The sequence below is a fragment of the Erpetoichthys calabaricus genome, chromosome 3 (assembly GCF_900747795.2).
Source record: "Erpetoichthys calabaricus chromosome 3, fErpCal1.3, whole genome shotgun sequence".
NCBI lineage: Eukaryota > Metazoa > Chordata > Cladistia > Polypteriformes > Polypteridae > Erpetoichthys > Erpetoichthys calabaricus.
This window is the reverse complement of record NC_041396.2, coordinates 297,121,264-297,144,929: the sequence shown is the minus strand read 5'-3', so window position 1 is coordinate 297,144,929 and position 23,666 is coordinate 297,121,264. Positions and strand designations below refer to the sequence as shown.

At 41.2% G+C, this 23,666-nt stretch overlaps 1 protein-coding gene across 2 annotated transcripts in view; it reads right to left on the bottom strand.

Moving 5' to 3' along the window:
- Positions 1-22,433, bottom strand: part of larp4ab (La ribonucleoprotein 4Ab) — a 134,760-nt gene extending 112,327 nt beyond the window's left edge. The window contains exon 1 of one of the 2 annotated variants that reach the window (XM_028825853.2): positions 21,734-22,433. In XM_028825853.2, the coding sequence (XP_028681686.1) occupies positions 21,734-21,853 (120 nt within the window). In that variant the 5' untranslated portion in view covers positions 21,854-22,433. The remainder of the gene's footprint in view (positions 1-21,733) is intronic. The other variant, XM_028825855.2, reaches the window with a different exon arrangement.
- Positions 22,434-23,666: the final 1,233 nt, after the last annotated feature.

Here is a 23,666-nt window from a genome sequence, read left to right as displayed (position 1 = left end):
AACCAGAATTTCACATGGTGGCAGGTATCGCTTTTCACCAGACAGGAGCTACACAAAGAGTCTGGATTGAGATTTCATGCTGCGCAAAGGTGGCATCACTAGATGCTTTTCATTATCAGATCAGAGTGGGAGACACGGAGCAAAGGATCTCATAAGTGCAGGACCCTCTTAACAGCATTGCAAACCCCTGCACATAGTGGTGCACTGGGGCCCCTGTTTTGATAATAAAACAGAAACACAGGCATCAGCAACAGTGTGCGCCACCGGCCAGTGCCCATTTATTAAGACAGCCCAGCACAAGTGTCCCTATATGCAAGTATTCTGTAGGCAAACATTAAGAGTTTAAACTTAATGTGTGCTATTACTGGGCGGACTCTGGAACCGGAGCCATGGAATCAGAAGCCATTATTAGGCTACTAGAGTCAGAGTAGATAAAAATGTGCCAACTTATGACTCCGACTAAATGGAAATCGTAAAATGGATTAAAGTTTCCAATTTCACATACAATGATACAATTAATTTTTTTCCCCTAGATTTTGGATAAAAATATAGCTCTTTTAATTTTTAAGTTTAGTTTTATGTTTAATATTACTCAGTGTTTGTAAACCACAACCACATTGCTACGGCCTTTAACCTCCATAGCGCTGCATTATTTCACTGCATTTTTTGGCTTGAAAAAAAAAAAATACTTATTAAATCTCATCTTTCTACTGTAAAACACTAATAGTACAAAGTCAGAAGTGTAGAAAGTATAATGATACAAATCAATGAATAATATTAATAAAAATAATGCTAATATATACTGTCAAAATGTGTCATGTGTGGTATATGTTGAAGCACAGTGAAATACACAATCCAACAGTCGGCACAATCAGCTTCTGAACAGCACATTGCACAAGTGCGACTGACATGAGCGTCGCTTTCAGATTCATCAGAATCATGTTCAATTTCACTACCTGAAGACAGATTCACTTCGTTTATCACTGCTTGTATCACTGTCGTGATACCAGGGGTGCTGCTGAAAAACGTTTCTTATGAGACTCCATTATGAGGACAAGCTGCCTGGGTAACACTCGGGCCTGTCGCTTACACAAAACACACCTATATTGTTTCCCGAGCAATGCTCAACACTTAATGCTGTTGCCACTTTCACAGCCCAAGTAATCCTCGGGTCTAAAGCTCATGCAAGACGCATCTACACAGTTGCCCGAGTGACGCTCAGGTCTAACGCTAAGGAGGTTATATTGTAGGTTGTGTGCTTTCAATCAGCATAATAAATACACTGGTTAAAAAATTAAGGGAACACTTAAATCAGACACTGGATCTCAATGAATAAAATATTCAAGTGGAGAATCTTTACCAAGCAATACTGTGTAATTTGTTGAAAAGAAAAATGACGCAAACAATGGTCAATGGAAACCAAAATTACCAAGCCAGAATCAACATTACATTTAAAGTCAATGTCAAAAACTGGAATCCCAAGCTGATGCAATGTGTGGGAGTTCCATCACGACAACTCCTAATGTGACTCAGTAGCATGTATGGCCCCTACATGCCTGTATGCACTCGTGACAACATCTGGGCATGCTCCTGATGAGGTGGTGTCCTGGGGGTTCTCTCCTCCCTGGATCAGACCATCAGCGATCTCTTGGGACAGTGTGTAGCACTACCTGGCAGTGTCGGATGCACCGATTCACAACATCCCCAAAGTTCTCAAATGGATTCAGGTCTGGGGAACATGCAGGCCAGTCATTGGTATCAATGCCTTCATTATCCAGGATCTGCCAACACTCCTTGGCCACAGGAGACCAGGCACTGTCCTGCACCAGGAGGAGCCCAGTGCCCACTGGCCTTGCGTAAGGTCTGTGAAGAAAACGGGGCACCAATGGCGGAACTGCCAATTGTGCATTCTCTGGAGATTATAAATCTAGCTGCATGTGATGGACTGTGAGCACAGGTCACACTAGAGGATATCGGGCCCTCTTGCCTCCCTCATGGAATGTGTTTCTGACAATATGGTTAGAAACATGCACACCAGTAGCCAGCTGGAGGTTATTTTGTGGGGCCCTGGCAGTGCTCCTCCTGCTCCTTAATACATGCTGTTCTATGGCTCATTGCAGCTCTCCCCATGTAACGGCCTGCCTTCTGATATCTCCTCCATGCTTTTGAGACAGTGCTGGGAGACACGGCAAACCTCCTTGCTATGGCACGTATATGGACTGGACTACCTATGCAACCTGAATCGGCTGCAGGTACTGCCTCTTGCTACCCGTAGTGACAAGGATACCAGCAAACATAGAACTAGAGAAGCATCAGTGAGGATGGTTAACCCTTTAACCGCCAACTCCCTAAATATTCCCCAAGCCAGGCGAAATCTGAACAATTTTTGTTTTTTTACTTTTTTACATTTTTTTTATATTTTTTACATTTATTCAAGCAGTATTGACCACTAAATGTTGTGCAAGTTGCCAGTGTATACACGAAATCTATAAATGTAACCTGAATTCTCAGCTAAGCAAAACATCTTGATATCAAACCGTGCCCTTTTCAATGGTAGATACTGTCGAAACTGTAAGCGGCCCTTCCACGACAATAAACTTTCATCAACTGCAACTGACGGTCCTGGCATGTAGGGCAACTGAAATGCTTCAAATAAATGATCAATCAAAGGACGTAGCTTGAACAAGTGGTCGCGGTTTGGATCTTTCTTATCTGGCTCGTTTCTGTTGTCATTCAAATGAAAGAATTTCAGCAGCAAAGAGAATCGGTTATGTGTCATGACAGCTGCAAAAATAGGTGTTGCATACATAGGATCTGTAGACCAGTACATCTCAATATCTGGTTTTCTGATTATTCCCATCAACATCAAAATCCCAATGAATTTTTTCATTTCGTTTTCATCAGTGTCAAACCAAGCACGAACACGGGAATGTGGAGGTAAATTGGGATTTTTCTCAATAAACTGTGCTGCATACAGATTTGTCTGATGAACAAAATGTCTAATCAAATCAGGTGACACAAACAGCTCATAAAACTGCTCAGCAGTGTAATTGTTTACATCAACAATAAAGCCACACGTTCCCTCAAACGAATGCAGAAAAGGTAGTTCACCACGGGCAGCAGCCCAGCTGAGATGCTGGGGATACACCCACTCAGCGCCGTCATCCGATGCGTCTTCATTCACAATATCATGCAGCGCACGTTGCTGCTCATCACTGTCACTAAAATCTTCTTCAGAACTGCTACAATCATGATCAGAACTGTCCAAAATCGCCTGCAAAGCCTCACTTGAAGTCAGTTTACGTTTCGCCATATTCACAGCTGTTACATGCGAATCACGTCACATGACCGGCCAAAACAACCACAGACTTGTCGAAATACAACGTAGTAATAATACCCACGCCAAACCGTCAGTTATACTACTTGCCAGGCATTCATATAACCACAGGCAAATGTGCCGGATAATTCCGGCAGTATGGCGTTAGCATTAAAACAGCGGTGCCGGATATATCCGGCAGAGGGCGGTGAAGGGGTTAATGAGAGCGCGGTTGTCTGAAGACCACCATTTCCTTTCTGGTGTTCGTCTTGTTGTTGCCTCCCCAGGGCACCTACTGTCACTTTCATTGGCACCAAAGTTGATTCAAAATCTCTTAATGTTTCCTAACTGGACAGACTGAGATACCCTGAAGATTCATGGACTTGGTGTTAGACTTGAAGGATTAAGAGTTCCCTTCATTTAACTAAGCAGTATATATTAGTCTATAAACAAACAGAGGTACCATAAATTGAGGAGTTATGAGTCAAGAGTAGAAAGTTTTGGGTACGGACTCCACAGCCCTGATTACAGGGAGCCAAAGTAGTGACCTGAGATGAGGAGTGACATGTGTCCATCTGATCCATGTTGAATCATCTGCAGTGGCTTGGAAGCACATTCAAGTACTTTCAAAAGTACCAGTAAACTGCTGCAGTAGGCCAGACATGACAAGACCAAAGCCAGAACTACGAGTTGTGCTGTATACTCTGGCGGCTGTGGTCTGATCTCACGCAGAGTGAATCTGCATGAACAAGTGCATCAAGATGACAAAACTGCTATTTAACAGTTTGCTAAATGAGACATTTCGTTTGTGTGAATATATTTAGATAAAATACAGCTTTTAAGTGAACAGTGTAAAAAAGACTGTATTGTGGAGCTTGTAAGGTAAAGCTCACATTACTAAGAGTTTTGCAGACAAGTGCCTTTTAAGACAGAGGGATGGGTCAGTGAGCATATGATGATGATGACTCATAGGAATGACAAAATGTTTACTTCAGAGAGGGGATATTGGGATGCATGCAAATAGGTTAGAAGGATATTGGGAAATATGCAAATGTGAAAGCAAATACTGTACTAAAAAAAAAAAAAAAAAGTATTACAATTATTAGATTGTATAAATTTGAGCTCAGATAAACTAATCGTTGTGCATGTACTTGCAAGAAGATATGAATTAAGAGCTTGGGACCTTGCAGTCAACATGCTATTGCATTTATCTAAAAGCAGTTTCACCAACAAGTGAGAAGACTACTGGAAATGATCAGCTGTCAGGCTTCTTGCTAAATCTTACATGATCAGCTACCAAGGCACTCTACAAAGGACATGATTTGGAAGGATCTTCAGAGGCATCAACAGAGACACTTTTGCAGGTGTTTAGTCTGACAGAGATGCCAAAGTATTCCAAATGGCCTAAATGGAGAAAGAAAGTGCTGCACTTAAAAACAACTCCTCGACTGGATTAAGAAGATAAAAACTAAAAAGCCAAACAAACTATCAGAGGCAAAGCTTGCCGTATGGACTACTCTCTGAATTGTTCAGGTTGTGTGTTTTTATTTCCTGTTTCAACCTCAAGTGATTGACATGTTCATAGTTTACACTTAAAGAAATAAAGTTTAATGGCATCTCACTGAAACTAGCACATGATTTACTGTAACACTAGCAGTCACAGGATGGTCGGAGGTTCTGTAGGGTGAGAGATTTTGGTACTTATGCAGGACCTGTAGAATCCTAACCCTGATTGCAAGTGTTAACAGGTTTCGTAAAATAAGCTAAATTGATGGACATTCATGATAACGAACCAAACTAAACAGAGAAGACAATTACATTTGCTGCTTTGTTAAAACAAAATACATGATTCTATTCTTTTCTGCTGTTAAACACAAATTACACATTAAGGGGGGAAAAAAAAAGGCTCATCACTCAGATGTTTCACTGTTAGACATATTAGCAAAAATATATACAGTTTACTCCACAACTTACCACCTTTCCAAACAGAAAGGGGGAGAAACAGTTTTAACGCCAATAAAAATATTCAACTTATACAAAGAATAGAGGTGAATGGAAACAAAAGTAGATCTCCCCTAAAAGTAAGCAAGACAAAACAGAGCACTGTATGAAAACCTGGAGACAATTAATTAAATAAAATGTGAAGTGCAAAGATGAAGAACCAAGTGCCATCTCCCAGCAGGTCCTTAAATGACAGTTCTTCAGTGGTAGTGGGCAATGCAGCCCTAGGGACCACATGTGGCTGCAGGTTTTTGTTCTAACTAAACTTCTCTTTTTAATTAGACTAGCCTAATCCTGAAAGCTGTTATTTCAACAGTTTCTGTATTTTGAGATCTGACAAAAACCAAGTTTGGTAACCATTAGAGTATGTTGCAATGGGATAACTGTGTGTGTGTGTGTTATTTATTTGAATTTTAAGATTTTCAACATCATGATTTTCATTCTGCTTTTGCAGGTGTGACGGTTATTTACCTCTCTCAGGGCGGATGTCTACCTCTGTCAACAGGAGGGGCTGATGGCGGTAATCAACTGGAACCTGTGACAACACCCGCCATTATGTTATTGTCTGACTTTCTTTGGTAGAAGGAAAGTTGGCTTCAGTGGATTGAACAAGATTCCCTACACTCACGTGAGTAGTGAAGAGCAAAGGCAAAAATGGCATTGACATCTGCCGAGAGATTGATGCGAATGCACAAAGCAAAATACTCCATGGACGACATGGCAAACCTTCTTGCTATGGCACGTATAAGGACTACCTATGCAACCTGAATCAGCTGCAGGTACTGCCTCTTGCTACCCATAGTGACAAGGATACCAGCAAACATAGAACTAGAGAAGCATCAGTCAGGATGGATAATGAGAGCGCGGTTGTCTGTAGGCCACCATTTCCTTTCTGGTGTTCGTCTTGCTGTTGCCTCCACAGGGCACCTGCTGTCACTTTCATTTGCACCAAAGCAGGTGAAGTTGATTCAAAATCTCTTAATGTTTCCTAACTGGACAGATTAAGATACCCTGAAGATTCATGGACTTGGTGTTAGACTTGAAGGATTAAGAGTTCCCTTCATTTAACTAAGCAGTATATATTAGTCTATAAACAAACAGAGGTACCATAAATTGAGGAGTTATGAGTCAAGAGTAATAATAATAATAATTCATTACATTTATATAGCGCTTTTCTCAGTACTCAAAGCGCTATCCACACAGGGAGGAACCGGGAAGCGAACCCACAATCTTCCACAGTCTCCTTACTGCAAAGCAGCAGCACTACCACTGTGCCACCTGTGAGGACAGTAGAAAGTTTTGGGTACGGACTCCACAGCCCTGATTACAGGGAGCCAATATTGTTTTCCCATATTATTGCTGAATTGGACTTTATTTTGTTGGAAAGTGAAGTACCAGCATTTGTGTAACTGACGTGACTACAACAATGTTCACCTGGGAGGACTGGCACTAAAAATGACAAGGGCTACAAACCATATTGTGCTAACACTGCGATCACTGCTGGTGCTCTGCCACGCAAATACCACCTGGCTGCCAGTTTGCTGTGCAGTCCTGACAGCTGCCATGCTGCACGCAAGTAGCTCCTGCCACAAGAGATGCCAAACTGGCAGCCTCAGCATGGAACAACAGATGTTTTATGTTACTTAGGAGCTTCACCTTTCACTATCGTTTGCACTGCTCATTGTTAAATGCCATTATTATGACAGTAGGGTACAAAGAAAAGGGAAGATTAATAAGAAAACAAAGGAAAAGTTCAAGGAATACTCCACCCAAAAAAGTTTAACTTTAATATGTTGCTTACCCCTTGTGGTTTGTAATGATGACAAAATAAAATTTGTAATGTCGCGTTTTCAAGGAAAACTGAACTGAAATGAAGTTGACGACTGTCTATGGTGACCAGCGCCAGGAAACAAGATAATGATGCGCTAATCGATCAGCCACATTTCACATTTCCAAATGACTCAATCGGTGATGGTAGATTTATGGTAGTTAAGATGAAGTGCTCCGTTACACAATGTATTACAGTACTTGGAGGTAGGTGTGTAGTTGGCTACTGGAACATCTTGTAAACAGACCAGTAAGGACAAACAACATGGCCTGTTAAAGCCCACTGATGCATTCCTTGGGCGATTTTGCGCTATACAAGAAATGTATTGTTGATGCTGTTTGGTTGAACCCGAGGAGGGAGTGCAGATTAGAATATTTACTTAAATATTAAAGATAGTGGAGGAATAAACAGAGAAAAGAGGAATTTGAAGAGTCATCCTGTGCATAGTGAGGGGCGTCAGATGTAGATGTTGTCTAGCTGACCTTGGAGTGGAAGAATGGAAGGTGCCGTGCTTGGCAGGCATTAAAAGTGCAGCTGCTTTAATGAGTTCAGACATTTTTATTTTGTTACTGAGATAAAACAATGTCCTTGTCCAGGTATGGGTGGTGAGTGATCTTGGGTTTAATGATGATAAAGATGATTAAGCTAAAAAGCCTATTATTGATTACTAAGAGCCAAATTTGTCTATTTTATGTGTAAACTTGTTAAACATGTTAGCCTTGAATCTTCTTGATAAAGATCTTACATTTTATTAGAACTGTGGCTTGTAGTCATAACATGGATTTTATTTTCTGTCATTTGAATTAGATAACTATTTAATGCACATGCAAAAAAATATTATATTAGTTTAAAAAAAGGAAGTACTTTAAAAGGATTTTATTTGTTTTAGTATTTGAACAGTAAGTCGACAGAAATTTGTTATTAAAATATGAACAGGTAATGGCTGCGGTGTGCAGTTTCATTGCAAAAATATCACTTCAACACAGAACACGATGCTTCTACATGGCTGGTTAGGCAGCAGCTTAGTGTGAATTAAAAAAAAAAAAAGAAAGTGAGAATTGGCTAGTTCTAGTAACGTGAACGCAGTGATCAGTAATCTGCCTTAAAAAACGGACTGGAGCATCCCTACAGTAAATGAGCTCAAAAATGTATGAGAGAAAATCTCACGATATTCATGTTTCATAATTGTGTCAATTATCTGGGCACATCCTCACAATGTACAAAATGCATGCATTTGTGCTAAAATACTGCTAAGTAATTTCTAAACATCAGTGCACTGCATGAGCAGAAAATGTACCCACACAGGATCAGGCTGACTGAGCCAGCACTGAATGAATGTTTTTCTTCATCTTTTGAATATTCCACCATGGTACATAAAATACGAGACATCTGACAGATGAATCTGTTCTGTTTGTGAGGTCCAAAACTCCCACACTCCTTGTTCCCTGTCACTGCATCATATGCAATTTACTTCCAGGTAGACATTTATTGGTTGTCAGCTCGCTCTCTGTCTCATGTATACACATACACACACATGCACGTCCACCCCTACCACTTACTTGTCTTTTACCAAAGGTAAAAATCAAACCTGTTCCGTTTTGTGACGGCGAGTTACAGACCCATCACAGTAGGGTGCTGCAACTGCCTCCGACTCACTAAGACTGTGTGACTTAAGGGGGGGGGGGTATTGAGAGACAATTCACTGGAGAAATCATGTAATGTGACAGGGTCTTACAGAGGACATATTCATTATTTCCATTTTGTAAGTTTATTTTCTTGTTATTGTAGTTTGCCTGTGATCTGAGATTTTTCAGGTAAAAGCTATATCACATTACGCGACTTTTTAAGCAACTGTCAGACTTTAACTTACATAATCTTAGAGAACAGAAAGCAGTCAGCGACGCACTCCCATTGAAAGCAGTCTACTTCTTTCGGCTTCTCCTGTTAGGGGTTGCCACAGCGGGTCACCTTCCTCCATATCTCTCTATCCTCTCCATCTTGCTCCGTCACACCCATCACCTGCATGTCCTCTCTCACCACATCCATAAACCTTCTCTTAGGCCTTCCTCTTTTTCTCTTCCCTGGAAGCTCTATCCTTAGCATCCTTCTCCCAATATACTCAGCATCTCTCCTCTGTATTCTCCTAATGTAAAATATTCAAAACCTCACTTCAACTAGTCTGAAACTCATTCTGATAAAACTGAACACATGCAATTTTGTCTTTAATTGTAGGGGTGGCTCTCTCTGCATGACAGCTGACAAACAATGAACCCTCAACGAGAACTACAATGTCTCTAATGCAATAGCAAGGACTAAGGAATGAGGGTGTTTTGGACCTCACAAACAAGAAAAGCTTGTCTGTCTTATGTCTCGTGTTTTACGTACCAAGGCAGAATGGAAAAAAGAAAAAGGGGACAGAGATTGCAAATGAATTTGCCGTAGCTGTTAACCCATCACACAGCACCAGCCAGCACTGACCATCAGAAAAAGAGATTGCCTACCTTCTAGCAGAGTTGTGCTTAATTAGTAAATAAGACATGTGCAGTAGATTTCAGTTGGCATGGTTCGGTGACGAGATCAGCAGCTGCAGTTGGTGGGGCTGAAACACTCCACGACTAGAAGTCACATAATGGGATATTGACTAAAGGAAGGCCAAAGATACGTTAATTCTAATCACTCATCTTGCACAAAGTGTGACATGTTGATAACCACGTACAAGTTGAGAATTTCCCCAGACTCTTCATACATCACAATAAATGACCCTATAAACATATGGCTGGCGACAGTGCCTCTAGAATCAGGGGTGTCGAACTCCAGGCCTGGAGGGCCGCAGTGGCTTCAGGTTTTCAGTCTAACTCTTTTCATTGCTAATTAACTCATTTTCCCTTCATTTTAATAGCCCTGTTTTTAAGGATTCAGTCCTCTGAATTTATTCCTTTCTTAATTAAATGAGAACAGAAATGAGATGTGAAACAAGCCGACAGATGACCAGCTAAATTGGAATTTCAAACTCCAACCAATTTTCACTCCAACCAGTCTCTTAATGAAAAGCTGATTCTTGCTGTTAATTGAACTCGTTATTTAATTGCATAGCTTGTTGCTGCTCTCATTCTGCCACAGCAGACATTTCTAAAACTGTTGATTCTGTTTTTTTTCTAAGAACATTGTCAAAATGTTTTGGTGACCTGAGAGATCAACATTACTGAGACCTTCACCTTTCTTTATTTTCAATTATTATGTGCTGAGCACTGGTGAGCTGGTCATGTGGCGACTTGTTTTGTGTCTCATTATTGTTTGGCTGCTAATTAAAGAAAAAGAGACAACTAAGGGGTCCGAGTCAAGTTAATTAAAACAAAGGCAAAAGAAGTTAATTAGCAGCAAAAACTTGTCACTAATGAAGAAGAAGGATGGAATGAAAACCTGTAGCCACTGCGGCCCACCAGAACCGGAGTTCGACACCTGTGACACACCGTCTTGTTCCATCATTGTACAAAGACTCCACAAGGTTTCCTCTGACTGCCCATCAGAACACTTTACTTGCTACAGCTGTTGATATGGTAGGTTAATGCAATCCACCCTCACAACTAGTGTGCTTGTTTTATGTAACAATACTTCAGAAAGGTATCACATGACCTAACACACACTTCACCACCATTAAGCTTGAAATGCTCTGCCAACCCGAGCTACCTTTAGAATGCTTCATTTTTGCTGAAGTCATCTGCTGCTTCTGGAAATGCAACAATCTGATGTGCAACATAAATACTGAAGTTTCTGTTTAAATTGACAGCATGTCTCAGAGTAGGTCTGTATCAGGCGTAGCAATGCAGGAATGCAATTCAGAATTTCAAGCACAACACGGAAGTCCTACAATCAATAGGATTAAACTCTTAATGAAAGGTAATTGCACAACGGTTAAATCGTTAACAGCCTTAGTACAGAGACTGCAAAAGGTCTAGATAAGCATTAGGCACACACTGCCTTGGTGGGGTTTGGGGGGCTGCAGGTTTCAGTTTTTAGCCAACGTGCAATTAATACAATTATTAATTGTAATATTATGAATAAGGCCACTTACATTTAGTGATGGGTGTTGTTGAATCAGTGCGGTGTATGAGCAGTGCCTTTCAGCTTTAAGCCACAAGGCTGCCATTTGCCTCATGGTGTTACTATTAGTAAGTCGGCCAAACAGTTTGTGATCCAATTGTAAAAAAAAAAAAAAAAAAAAAAATGTATACAGTCAGGTCAAAAATAGGTCCATACCCATGAAATATTTTTTCCTTTAGTATGGAGACATGCAAAGATTTGAAATTCATTTAAACAGTGTCGACAGATACATGTCATAATAAAATTGGCCACAATCGCATTTACATTTTGTACTTCATTGCATAATTTAAACAAATTCAAATTTCATATGTGGAAAAAGTAATGGCGTACCATGAAATGTTTTTACTAACATATGTGGACATATGAAAATTTGATCTTCCATTTAAATAGTACCTAATGTAAATGGCAAGGGGGGGGGGTACATTTTTGACTCACAGATAATTTATATCAATCATAAAAGACCAGATATGGGTCCGTGTACTTTTTGGTATTTGAAATTTCATTTTAGAAGCAAAACCGAAAACACGAAAATGAAAGGAATTTTCAGATTTTGATTTCTGATTAAATAATAAAATGAGGGAAAATAAGGTATTTTTTAATTCTGTGGTAACAAACAGCAGTCATAAACTTAAAATTACACATGCTTTTCTGGATTTATTTGTGATCCAAATAATGAAAATGTAATAGTTCAAAAACAACAAAACAAACGCGTTTTTGTTGTCTGAAACCGGAAGTACTTCATCTTCTGCATGATTTTTGACGACACGTGCGAACAGTCCTCCTCCTCACAACACATCGAACGATGGCCTTGAAGTTATGAACCATTACGTTGTTTTTCGGAACAGTAAAAGAGTGACACTCTGGGACTTGACTGCAGAAAAACTGAGTCGCATCTTTCAGGTAAAAATACAACCTTTGCGTCATTGATGTAGCAGTTCTTTTATGAACGTTATTGTTACTTACTGCAAAATAAAGGTAATTTTCTCATTGCCGTTTCTTGCATTTTTCTTTTCTGATGTGCAAAAAAACAAAAGGAAAAAGTAATTGTTTTGCGTTTTTCATTTTTCCCTTTTAAGTTGAAAATCAAATAAGTGTCTCTTTTTCTTTTTTAATTGATATTTTCTGAAATAAAATTTCAAATACCAAAAAGTACACGGACCGATATGCCATTTACATTTGTAGAAAAGGGAATCTTTACCCTCTCTTGGATCTAACAACTGGCAATTAATAGTTACTTCTTTGATGAATACACGAAGTGCTTTACACAGAGAGGGTGGAGCCACTTCAACTACCACCAACGTGCAGCAGCCACCTGGATGATGTGACGGCAGCCATTTCTGCACCAGTACGCTCACTGCACATTAGCCGTTTGGGTATCATTCAGCCCTTTAACACCTGTTAAGAGACGAGGGATGATTAGAGGGCCAAAATGGACAAGGCCGTGGTGGGCAATTCAATACATCCTGGTATTGCCCCCTCAAGTCTGCAATTTCTCTTAACTGTCTTGCATTCTCGGACATCCACTGGCAAAACATTTTTCCCACTCCTCCATGCAGACTTCTTTCAGCGGTGTGTGGTTTGAGGGATGTCTTACATGCACAGCTAATTTCAAATCCATAAGCCCCCCCACAGCATCTTAATTGTATTTAGATCTGGGCTTTGACTTGGCAATTCCTGAAACTTCCATTTCTTTCTTTTTAGCCACTCTTGCTGCCGAACCATGTCAATATAAACAACCGAAACTCGCTGCCAACGTCATGACATTGGTGACTGCTCACCTTCTAGCACAGTCATGCTCATCCAGACTGAGCCAGCACTGTATGGGTGGTTATCAGCTCTTTGAGGGATTTGCTGGTATGTTTAGGCTCATTGTCATTTTGTAAGGTTCAACCTTTGGTTGAGCTTCAGTCTTCCGACAGGTGGTCTCAACATTACCCTTAAACACCCTCTGGTATCGTCAAGTCAAGAGTATTTATTGTCATTTAATCCACATGCAGTAGTACAGCATACAGTGAAACGAAAAATGTTCCTCCAGGACCATGGTGCAACATAAAACACAAGACAACAAAGAATCCACGACACATAACAAAGACACATAATATATAACAAGGTGCATGTGAGTCAAATGTGCAAACATGTGCAACACTGCAGAACAGAACACATATCAGATATCAGTCCAGTCCATGAGTGTTCAGGGGCCTCATGTATAAACGGTGTGTACGCACAGAAATGTTGCGTACGAACGTTTCCACGCTCAAATCGCGATTTATAAAACTTGGTGTAAAGCCACGCACATTTCCACAGTAACTCATACCTTGGCGTACGCAATTTCTCCGCTCGGTTTTGCAGGCTGGCGGCACCCAGCGTCAAAGCAGTGCTACTGTTCCTGTGTGGTCACCCTTTCTTTCTTAGCTCCACATTCCTGACGCGGCTTTATAAATACACTGAAACTAACTGCATATTGTTTATTAGTGTAATGCATCTGATTGTAATTAACCTGCAGCAATATAATGGTCCAGGGAATAGCCATAGTATTCCAAATACCATAACTGCTTTAGTTTTGTTACGCTCACTGCATCTTCTTCTTCTTTCAGCTGCTCCCGTTAAGGGTTGCCACAGCAGATCATTTTCCATATTACTCTCACTGCACCACTCGGAGTATTTATATCACTGTACCTGAGTGGGGAATCACAGCAGCAGCTGATCGGTAAAAGAATTATCGGTACACAGCATGAAGCAGACGCTGCCTGAGCCAAGGCAAAACGCTTCAGAGACTTCCCTGTACGGACTTCGCGGTTTAGAAAAAGTTTCATCCCAAGAACTCTAAACGCACTCAATCAGTCCATCAAGTGCTCCTTGTAGAACTGTTTACTTATAAGTACAATCACCTCACTGTAAACTTGCACTACAGTTATAATATTGCACAACCTGCGCTACTTTATAAAGCGCGTATTTACATATGATAACGGTATTCATTTTTATGATGAAATGTTGCAAAATATGTTGATTATATTATACAGATAAAACTTTAACTTCATTTAAATAATCTTTATTGTTAATAATTAAACATGTGAGGACACGGTGCCGCAGCGCTAGCTAGTTCAGGGATTGTTCCTGCATTGTGTTGTATTCTTGCTGGTGCTGACGCGACACTGGAAGGATAGACGGATATAATAATTAAACACATACTAAGAAGATATTTCAATGTTCCTTAAAAGTTTTGAAGAATTGGCGTTTTAAGCTTACAGATGGCTTCACGTCTATATAGCGGATTGTGTGGCGATTGGGTTTTTGGAGAAAGAAAAGTAAGGACAGGAATTGGAGGTTAGTACGTTTGAAAGAGACAGTACTGCTGTGATAAATTATTTCATCGAAGGTCACGCATGGCGCAGCAAGCCTCTTGCGTGAGACATGAACAAGCACTGCGCCACCATGTTCCCATGTTTAATAACATGCTTTCATTCCTATCATCATGAAAAAGATATCACGTATACATCTCAGTATTTTAATTATTCAGAGAGCTGTAATATCACGAATGTAATGGATTATGTGTCCTGTCGGAGAAAGAGAAAGCCCGTTTAAGAAGCACATAGTGATTCACACAAGTAGAGCACATAGAAGATCAAATACAGAACAAAGCATTTAATGTGCCACTTTAGTTACAATGGGATTTGAGAAACTGGTAAATTAAATGATTTTAAGATTAAGTTTAGAATGTTCTACTTTAATGGCAAAATAAACTACGTGATTAAAGTGGAAATTTCGAGATTAAAGTTGACATTTCGTGCTTTTTTCCCCCACTGTGTGCCTATTTTTTTTGTCTGTACCCTAATAAGCTTTCATATGACACTCAGACGGTGGGCTACAACTTGCCTTTTCATGACGACTTTGATATGTGATTTCTTTTTTATTTCGGGCACTGTGCGACTTTGTGAATTTGATCTTTCGAGTTTCTCCAACACTCTGTCACTCGATCAACTTCCTTTTGTTGATTATACCACTGTTTAAACTAACAAATAGTACGTTTTTCCTTTGCCTCCACTTGGTATTCGCTGAAATTCTTATATTTTCCCCCGTGCTTTTCACATTGTCTTTTCACAGAAGGCTATTTAAATTGATTTGCATATTCAAAGAGGCGTAATTCTGGGAGGAGTTGGGGCGGGACAGAAGGCGCGTGCACGTGCGTTACTTTTCACGCTGATCGGGATTTATATAATGGAAGAACGTGAAAGTTTGTGTACGTACAGATTCCTGCATCTGGATTTTTCTGTGCGTACGCACATTCCCGCTTTTGTGGTTATGCCATGTTATAGTGTGAGTTCTACGCACGGCGTTATACATGAGGCCCCTGGAGTCTGACTGCTTGGGGGAAGAAACTGTTACACATTCTGGAGGTGAGGGCACAAAGGCTTCAGTACCTTTTTCCCCAATGGCAGGAGTGTAAACAGTGAATATGAAGGGTGTGTTGGATCATTCACAATGCTGGTGGCTTTGTGGGAATGCAGTGTGTGGTGTAAATGTCCATGATGGAGGAAGGAGACACACCGATGATCATCTCAGCTGTCTTCACTATCTGTTGTAGGGCTAGTGGATTCTACGATGGTGTGCTGCCCAGGCTTCGAAGCGGCCCTACACCAGAACATTTCCACCATCAGGTTTTATAGCTGGTATCACATTCTTGTGGTCAAAACGTGGTGTTTGGATTTCACTAAACATGTCTTCTAGTGCTGTGGTCAGATAAACTCCTTTTGTCTTGTCTGTCCACATCACATTGCTCCAAAAGTCCTAAGGTCTGGAGTGCTCAGCACAGCACTGAAGCACAGAGTCTGGTAAAGGTATAAGGCGTCAGTATCCAAGTGGGTAGCCGCTATCACCTGGCACATGTAATGACATTATTGCTGTTACAGTGAACAGTACAGGCCATATGTTAGTCTCTCTCTTCTCTCCCCCCCCCCCCCCCATTTTAATATAAATTCTACATTTTTTTACTACAGTAATTATGAACTCATTTGTTGTAGAGGTTCTGCAACTTGTAAATGCTTGATTGTAAATTACTTCCTTTAAATAAAATTTAAAATGAAACATTCTCTATTTGTGGATAATCTTTTGGATGGTGGAATGGCTGATTTCCAAATGTTGCAAGCGCTTTTTTTTTTTTTTTTTTTAAATTGCACCCTAGACTCACAGGCATCTAGAACCTTCTTTGTGAAGGCCACTGGGGGCTCATTCTGAAACCTTCCAAGGTGTGTCTGAAGTTTAGATTGGAGAGGCACACACACCAGATCCCCCGTAATAATGTGCAATTCATTGGCCACCTCATTCTAATCTGAGAGCGTGATAAACGGAAGGGTGGACTTTTCCCACATTTGTAGTTTGCATTTATGATTATTTAAATGATATAATGAAATACAAATTGTAAACCTGTCCTGATGTTCCTTATAATCGGTCAACCTTTACTTGTGTGTAGAGTTTAAAAGAAGATCAAATCCCAACATTTCACGGGGTGTACTTACTTTTCACACAGGTGTATGGAAGTGTGCTCAGTTCAGTAATATCACACACTTGATTGAAAGGCACATCAGCTCTAGTTAGCAAACACAAAAAGCCTAAATTAATTACTGGAGTGTGCACGGTAAACATTTGCAGCTTAATGCAAACCTAAGCAGAAAGAAAATACTTTGACACAAAATGGAGTCATCAATAAACCAATAAGGAACCACATAAGAACATTTATGTTAGGCAGAATACCCACAGCGAGCTCGGTGGTCTTTAGGCCTGGTGTCAAAACAGCTTAACTGCAATTTTTATGTACAGTTTGCCATTTGACCTTATCATCAGGCTCGCATTTAGAGACTTAACAAATTCAATATTTAATGACAATGCTTCTCCTAATTATACATCTGTTTTATGTGTGTGTTGTTTTGTTACTATTTATTGTTATGCTTATCTAATTTTATTTTTTTCCTTGCTTGTAACCATTTGACAACTTGTAAAGCACTTTCAATGAAAATGTGCTATAGAAAGAAATGTTATCAGAATCTAACAAGAACAACAAACAAAGATCAAGAGTGGACAAAGTAATAGAATCCAAATAACAGATTCTGTATTGAGAAATTTACATAATTTGGCAGATTTGCTAAAACAAACCATTAGATTTTGTGAGACCCTCTAGGACAGGGGTCTCCAACACGTCGCTCGCAAGCTACCCTTTCCAAGTAGCTCGCCAAAGGGTTAATGAATCCTACATAAATTTGAACACTTGATTAGTCAAATTAGGGGTGGGTGATCTTTCCAAAAAAAATCACGATCCACAATCTGAAATGCAATCTGTCTTTACAATGGAGCCCCTTGTGATAATGAAGCTATCAACTCAACTACAGAAACGTCACACAAGATCAAAAAAATTGGAACGTGAGCATCAGTAGGCTTTGTGCCCGAGGAACCAAGTTACTTGAACTATTCTCTAACATTTCAGTAATTATTCACCACTCTGATGCTGATCTTTCGGATCATAAAATAGGTCATTACAATAGCAATCAATAAGAATTCATAATTAATTGCAGAATTACAGTATTTGAGGGTTCCTCGCAGGGGTCTCCAATCACAGTCCTTGGAGGGCCGCAGTGGCTGCAGGTTTTTGTTCTAACCCGGTTGCTTAATTAGAAAGCAATTCTGCCAATAATTTAATTTCATGGCTTGTTAGTGCTTTAACTCTGCTATGTCAGGTCATTCTCATATCCTAGACTTTCTTCCCCTATCTAAGGATATCATCCAAATGATTTGAAGGCTAAAATGGATGAGCAATTCTCAAATCATTCACTTTTTTCTCTTTACTTTCCTTCCAAGTATTTAATTAAACCAAATAATGCAAGAGAAATACACACTGGCGTAAATGGTAACAAGCCAAATGGAGAAATGCTGGTCTCTTTTGTCATTCACATGTTATTGCTAATTAGGATCCATTAAAAACTGAATGAATACAGCTGTTTAAGATGAAAATAAGCAATAAGCATTCAAAATCTTAATGAGCGAGACAACTAAAGTGAAGCACAAGTGTTACTTGAGCAATTAGTGCTTCTTATTAAGCAATTGGGTTGGAACAAAAACCTGCAGCCACTGCGGCCCTCCAGGACTGTAATTGGAGACCCCTGGGGTCTCCAACACGTTGCTCGCGAGCTACCAGTAGCTCACCACCCCTTTACAAGTAGCTCACCAAAGGGTTAATGAATCCTATACATAAATTTGAACACTTGATTAGTCAAATATGGGGTGGGCAATCTTTCCAAAAAATCGCGATCCAAATCTGAACTGCAATATATCTTTTCAATGCAGCATACACTTAAGAGACTATCCGGATTCAAACTTCTCAAGACCTAAGTAACACTCTATTTTAAATATCAAACAAAGTTCAATTCAATTGTTCTCTCGTTTGCTAGCTAAGTGGAGTTAAGGAACACACCCTGAAGGTGGAGAGTGAGTGAGGAAGGCCCCTGCCCTCGGCCCGCTGCCTTTTTCTTGGATTTGCGCAAATAAATCGGCACCGCAAGCGAACTACAATACATAGCGAAATGAGAGAATGGTCAAGCAAATTATTGAAAAACACCCGATCTAAATCCGTTAAGTAGTTCTCTTGTGAAAAGCAGACAGACAGAGAGACATTGGATTTTATATATTAGTAAACCTTCAAAATAAATGTGTAGTTAAAAAGTCTCAACAGCATTCTCAGCATTTCTGGAGCTTAGTAGAGCCAGATAACTATACGAATCTTCAACAATCTTCTGTCTGCTTTGTTTGGGTCTCCATACCTCTGTGAGTCTGACCTGAATGTCATGAAGTCAAAGTTCAGAACAAGACTGACAGTCAGATGAACATTTGAATGACTCCAGAAGAGTGAACCGAAGTGACTTCACTCCACCATACACCGGCCTCTCTTGTTGAGTCATCTGACTAACTAAAAAACACATCACATATGCAACTAGACCTGTGAATAAAGTGAAAAAGCGACATGGAACAAAATGACAAATGAATAAGTCAGATCTGTGGATTTGGAATTGCATTGTTCTGTTGATAGCATTCATGTTTTAATTCAATGGTGTGGGGTACACTAGAAAATACAGACATAGAAAATGCACTTGCAGGTGAATTCATTATTTTTTGTGATGTTTTAATGCAAAATGTGAGTTGTGGACACCGACATTTTGTAAATGTTCAGGCAAAACAAGCTAATTCAGTTTGTTTTGGTTTGAAATAAGCTATGAGAATAAATAAACGTTAGAAGACAGGAGGAGCTCTCATAAGAAAAAAGGTTGGCGACCCCCGCTCTAAGACGACAAAAAAAAAGCGTGCAAAGTAAGATTCCAAGTAACAGATTCTTGCATTTAAAGATTTATCATTTGTCAGTTTTGCTAAAACAAACTGCTTGTACTTGTAGGGCTACAATGACAAAAAATGATCAATGCGTGCGAAGTAATAGGTTGCAAGGAACAGATTCCTACATTTAGAGAAATGTATCATTTATCAGGTTTTCTGAAACAAACTTCTGAAATCTCTAAGACCCTCGAGGATAAAAGAAAGGCCAGACTGTGCAATTTAATTGATTGCGAATAACGTAACCTTTGTAACGATTTGTCAGTTTTGCAAAAACAAACTGCTGGATTTTGAAAGACCTCGATGATAAAAATCTGATCAGAACGTGCAAAGATTACAAGTGATAGATTCCTAAATGTGTAATTTCTCAGTTTTGCTAAAAACGAACTGATTAATTTCGGTGGTACTTCGAGGGCAAAAACGACCAGGGCGTGCAAAGTATTACACTCCAAGTAACATACTCTTGCATTTATAAAGATACGTCCTTTGTCAGTTTCGCTAAAACAAACTGCTGGATTCGGTGGAACTCTCGAGTATCTGGTGATTACTACTAGTAGTTAACAGCGCGGTACACTCACAAAAAACACTTTCATTACCGGATATTCCGATTTTCTCAATGTTGTCTCTCTCGTCGGGTTAACCACAGGTTACTTCGCAAGCGCACATTCGCTCATGTTGCACTCGAGCTCCTAAACGGCTCTTGCGGTTTTAGCCACCTTTCTTCCCCCCTCATGAACAAGACATCATGGAGCGCTTCGGCCACTTTCAACATTCTCATTGGCTATACTTTTAAACCTCCACCAATAAAATTCGAATAGGTTGCAAAGTTGTGCTTCCCCTGGCCAATGAGATTCGGAAGAGCGCATATCGCAGCTACAAGGAGTAGAAACGATTCTTTTAACCCGAGCAGCAGCCGCTATAGGCCTTGCACAACTGCGGTTCGGGGTCACACGGGGCGAAAAAAAAAAAAAAGGAAATCCCTGTTATATTACAAGGCTGGATTCTTAAAATGTATTAATGGAGACAAACTTACTCCAAATTAATGCTGCACGATACGCAGTTATTCGACCCCCCACAATCTCATGACTTCAGTGGTATTTTTAGCCGTGTCGTGCCTCAAGGGCTGAGTAAAGCCTCCTAAGTGCGGTCCTCTCATTCCATTGAGATATCATCTAAACGTTACAGGTGTCTAGGCAAATAAGGGCCGAGAAAAACACTGCACGAGGTAATAAAGCCTAAGCCCATGGGAACGAGAAAAAATAACTGCAGTCATTTTTAAAATCAATGAGTACCTTACATTTGGAGTTTTCAAATGCTATTTTAAACATTGTGCTGACGCATCCTATAGAAGCCCATATACAGTATACTACTTTAACCCCTAAAAGGAGTAGTGGTAAAATATTTGATATAAAAATTAAAATTCGCTTCATTTGCTTCTCCCTCGTGGTCTCATTTTGCAAACGGCATTCATAAATCTAAAAATACTGCGACACAGCAAGCGCTCGGACATTGGCGACAAATTCTGTGCAATAAATAAAAACAAAAAATATTTGCGAGACAATTTGGTCATTTAACATTTCACCAAGCTAACCACTTCAACCAAAACTTATCCTGCTCCTGAAATTCCTCAAACATATCAACGTAATCGTGTTTCATTGGTACAATATGTGATGTAGCCAAGCTAATTGACTGACAGTGTCTGTTCGTGTCTTGATGCTCCGAAAGGCGCTATATAAGCTCGAACTGTTCAAAAAAGCCGTGATCACGAGCGCAGAGGTGCTACTTGACCTTTCAATCCAGACTGTTTACACATTCCCCAAATAAATAACCCGAAGTCGACGCGGATCAATAAAGCCTACATCTACCGCTATGCGCTCCACTTCACCCGAAGCTTTTCTGGCAGCGTCCTCAAGGCAAAGGTCTTTAGCATGGCGTCGCTTCCTTCGGCTGTATGCTGCCGTATGGCACCGTCCTCGCGCTACGGGGTCGCACTTTATCGGTTTTTTTCTCCGTACTTCCGCCCCTTAACCTTTTTTGCCCCCGCCAGCCTTGCTGCAAATGTCATTGTAAAGGCCTACACCTGATCAAGAGGCCCACAGGCCGCAGGCCTCGTCACTCACCATTGCGCTGTCTCCGGAGTCGGTGCCTCCAGCGCGTGCTCTTGCCCCCGGCTCGGCCTCGGCCTCCTCTTCCTGCTCCTGCAGCTGCGGCTCCCCTCCGCCGCCCCGCACCGAACTCATGGGCCGCTACTGGGCACCTGCCGCTTCTCCTCCTCCTTGTATGCAACTCCCAGCTGGAATCCTCAGACGTGAGAGGCAAACCCAGGCGACGGGCGTCTCGATTGCCGTGACACCACACTCCTCGACTCTATGAGGAGGAGGAGGGGGGGTACAACAGCAGCCGCTCGACCAGGGGTCGCACTCAAAAAGTGTCAGGGCAGTAGATGTGAATTCCTGTTGGCCCGTACCCTCCGGATTTTGTTTTTTATTATTTTTTTTTGACAGTCAGTCGGTGCGCAGAACGGCGGTTTGCTCTTCAAGCCGGCCTGCCGGCCAGTCGACTGAAGCTGATTCCCAAGACACGCGGCCTGTCCGGTGTGCGGAGGGCAGTACACGCAGTCTCCTCGAAGCGTCGTCGAGGGGGTGGTGGTGGTGCCGCCACCGCAACCGACCGATGGCCAAGACACTGAGCCTCACCGGAGCACAGCGCACTGACTGGGGCACTCGGGACACGCAACCTTCCGGAGCGCACCGCCACCGTCCCGACAGGCAGCGCGACCTGCGTTCACAAGCGCTCACGCCCCATAGCAACCGTTGTACGCGCGCGCTCTCTCGCTCATGCACGCTAGCAACGCCGCATAGCAACCGCACCTAGCAACCGCCGTCAAGCAAACTTCTTAAAAGAGCTTTCATCTGGCCAGTCTGATCGCGTTTGGATAAAAGTGACATCACTGCGCTCGCTTGGCAGCCACCGCCTGAATAACCGCCCGTGCCTCAGAATCACAATCGAACTTTATTGGACATATACATTTAAATGTCCTAGGAAGATGACTTGGCGCACTCGGTGCTATATACATAAAAATATTAATCATGATAATGAACATCCATAAGTAATTATACGTGAATTAACAAATCAAAACGACCAAGCATATTCATATCAAGTACCGTAGTGGGGAAAAAGTTGTTCTTGTGCTGTAAGATTTTTTGCCATAACAGACCTACTGTACAAGAAGCTTGTCATCTCCAAGCCATAGCGGAGTGGTGGCTCTAAGGTTAAGGATCTGCGCTGGTACCAGAAAGGTTGCCGGTTCAAATCTCGTTACTGCCAGAAGATCCCACTCCTACTTGAGCAAGTCCCTTGACCTGAAAATGGTTTTGGGGCATTATAAACTGCTCAAAAAAATTAAAGGAACTCTTTGAAAACACATCAGACCTCAATGAGAAAAAAATCCTGCTGGCTATCTCTACTGCTATGGTAATGTGTTAGGAACAAATGGATGCCATATTGTTTGATGGAAATGAAAATGATGAACCTACAGAGGACTGAATTCAAAGAGACCCCGAAAATCAAAGGGAAAAAATGATGCAGCAGGTAGGCGAGTCCATTTTTCTGAAATTTCATTGTAGCAACTCCAAATCGTATCTAGTGGTTTGTATGCCTACCCCCAGCCCCCGTGCTTGTGTGCATGCCTGACAACGACCTAATGAGACGACAGATGGTGTCCTGGAGCATCTCCTCCCAGATCTGGACCAGGACATCACTGAGCTCCTGAACAGTCTGAGGTGTCGGATGGACTGAAAAATTAATGTCCCACACAGAGGTGTTCTATTGGATGGAGGTCAGGCGAGTGAGCGTGGGGGGGTTGGGGGGTCAGTCAATGGGGCCAATTCCTTCATCCTCTCACCACATGAGGCCGGGTATTGTCGTACACCAGGAGGAACCCAGGAGCCAACTGCACCAGCATAGGGTTTGACAATGGGTCCAAGGATTTCATCCCGATGCCTAATGGCAGTCAAGGTGATGTTGCCTGGCCTGAAGAGGTCTGTGAGTCCC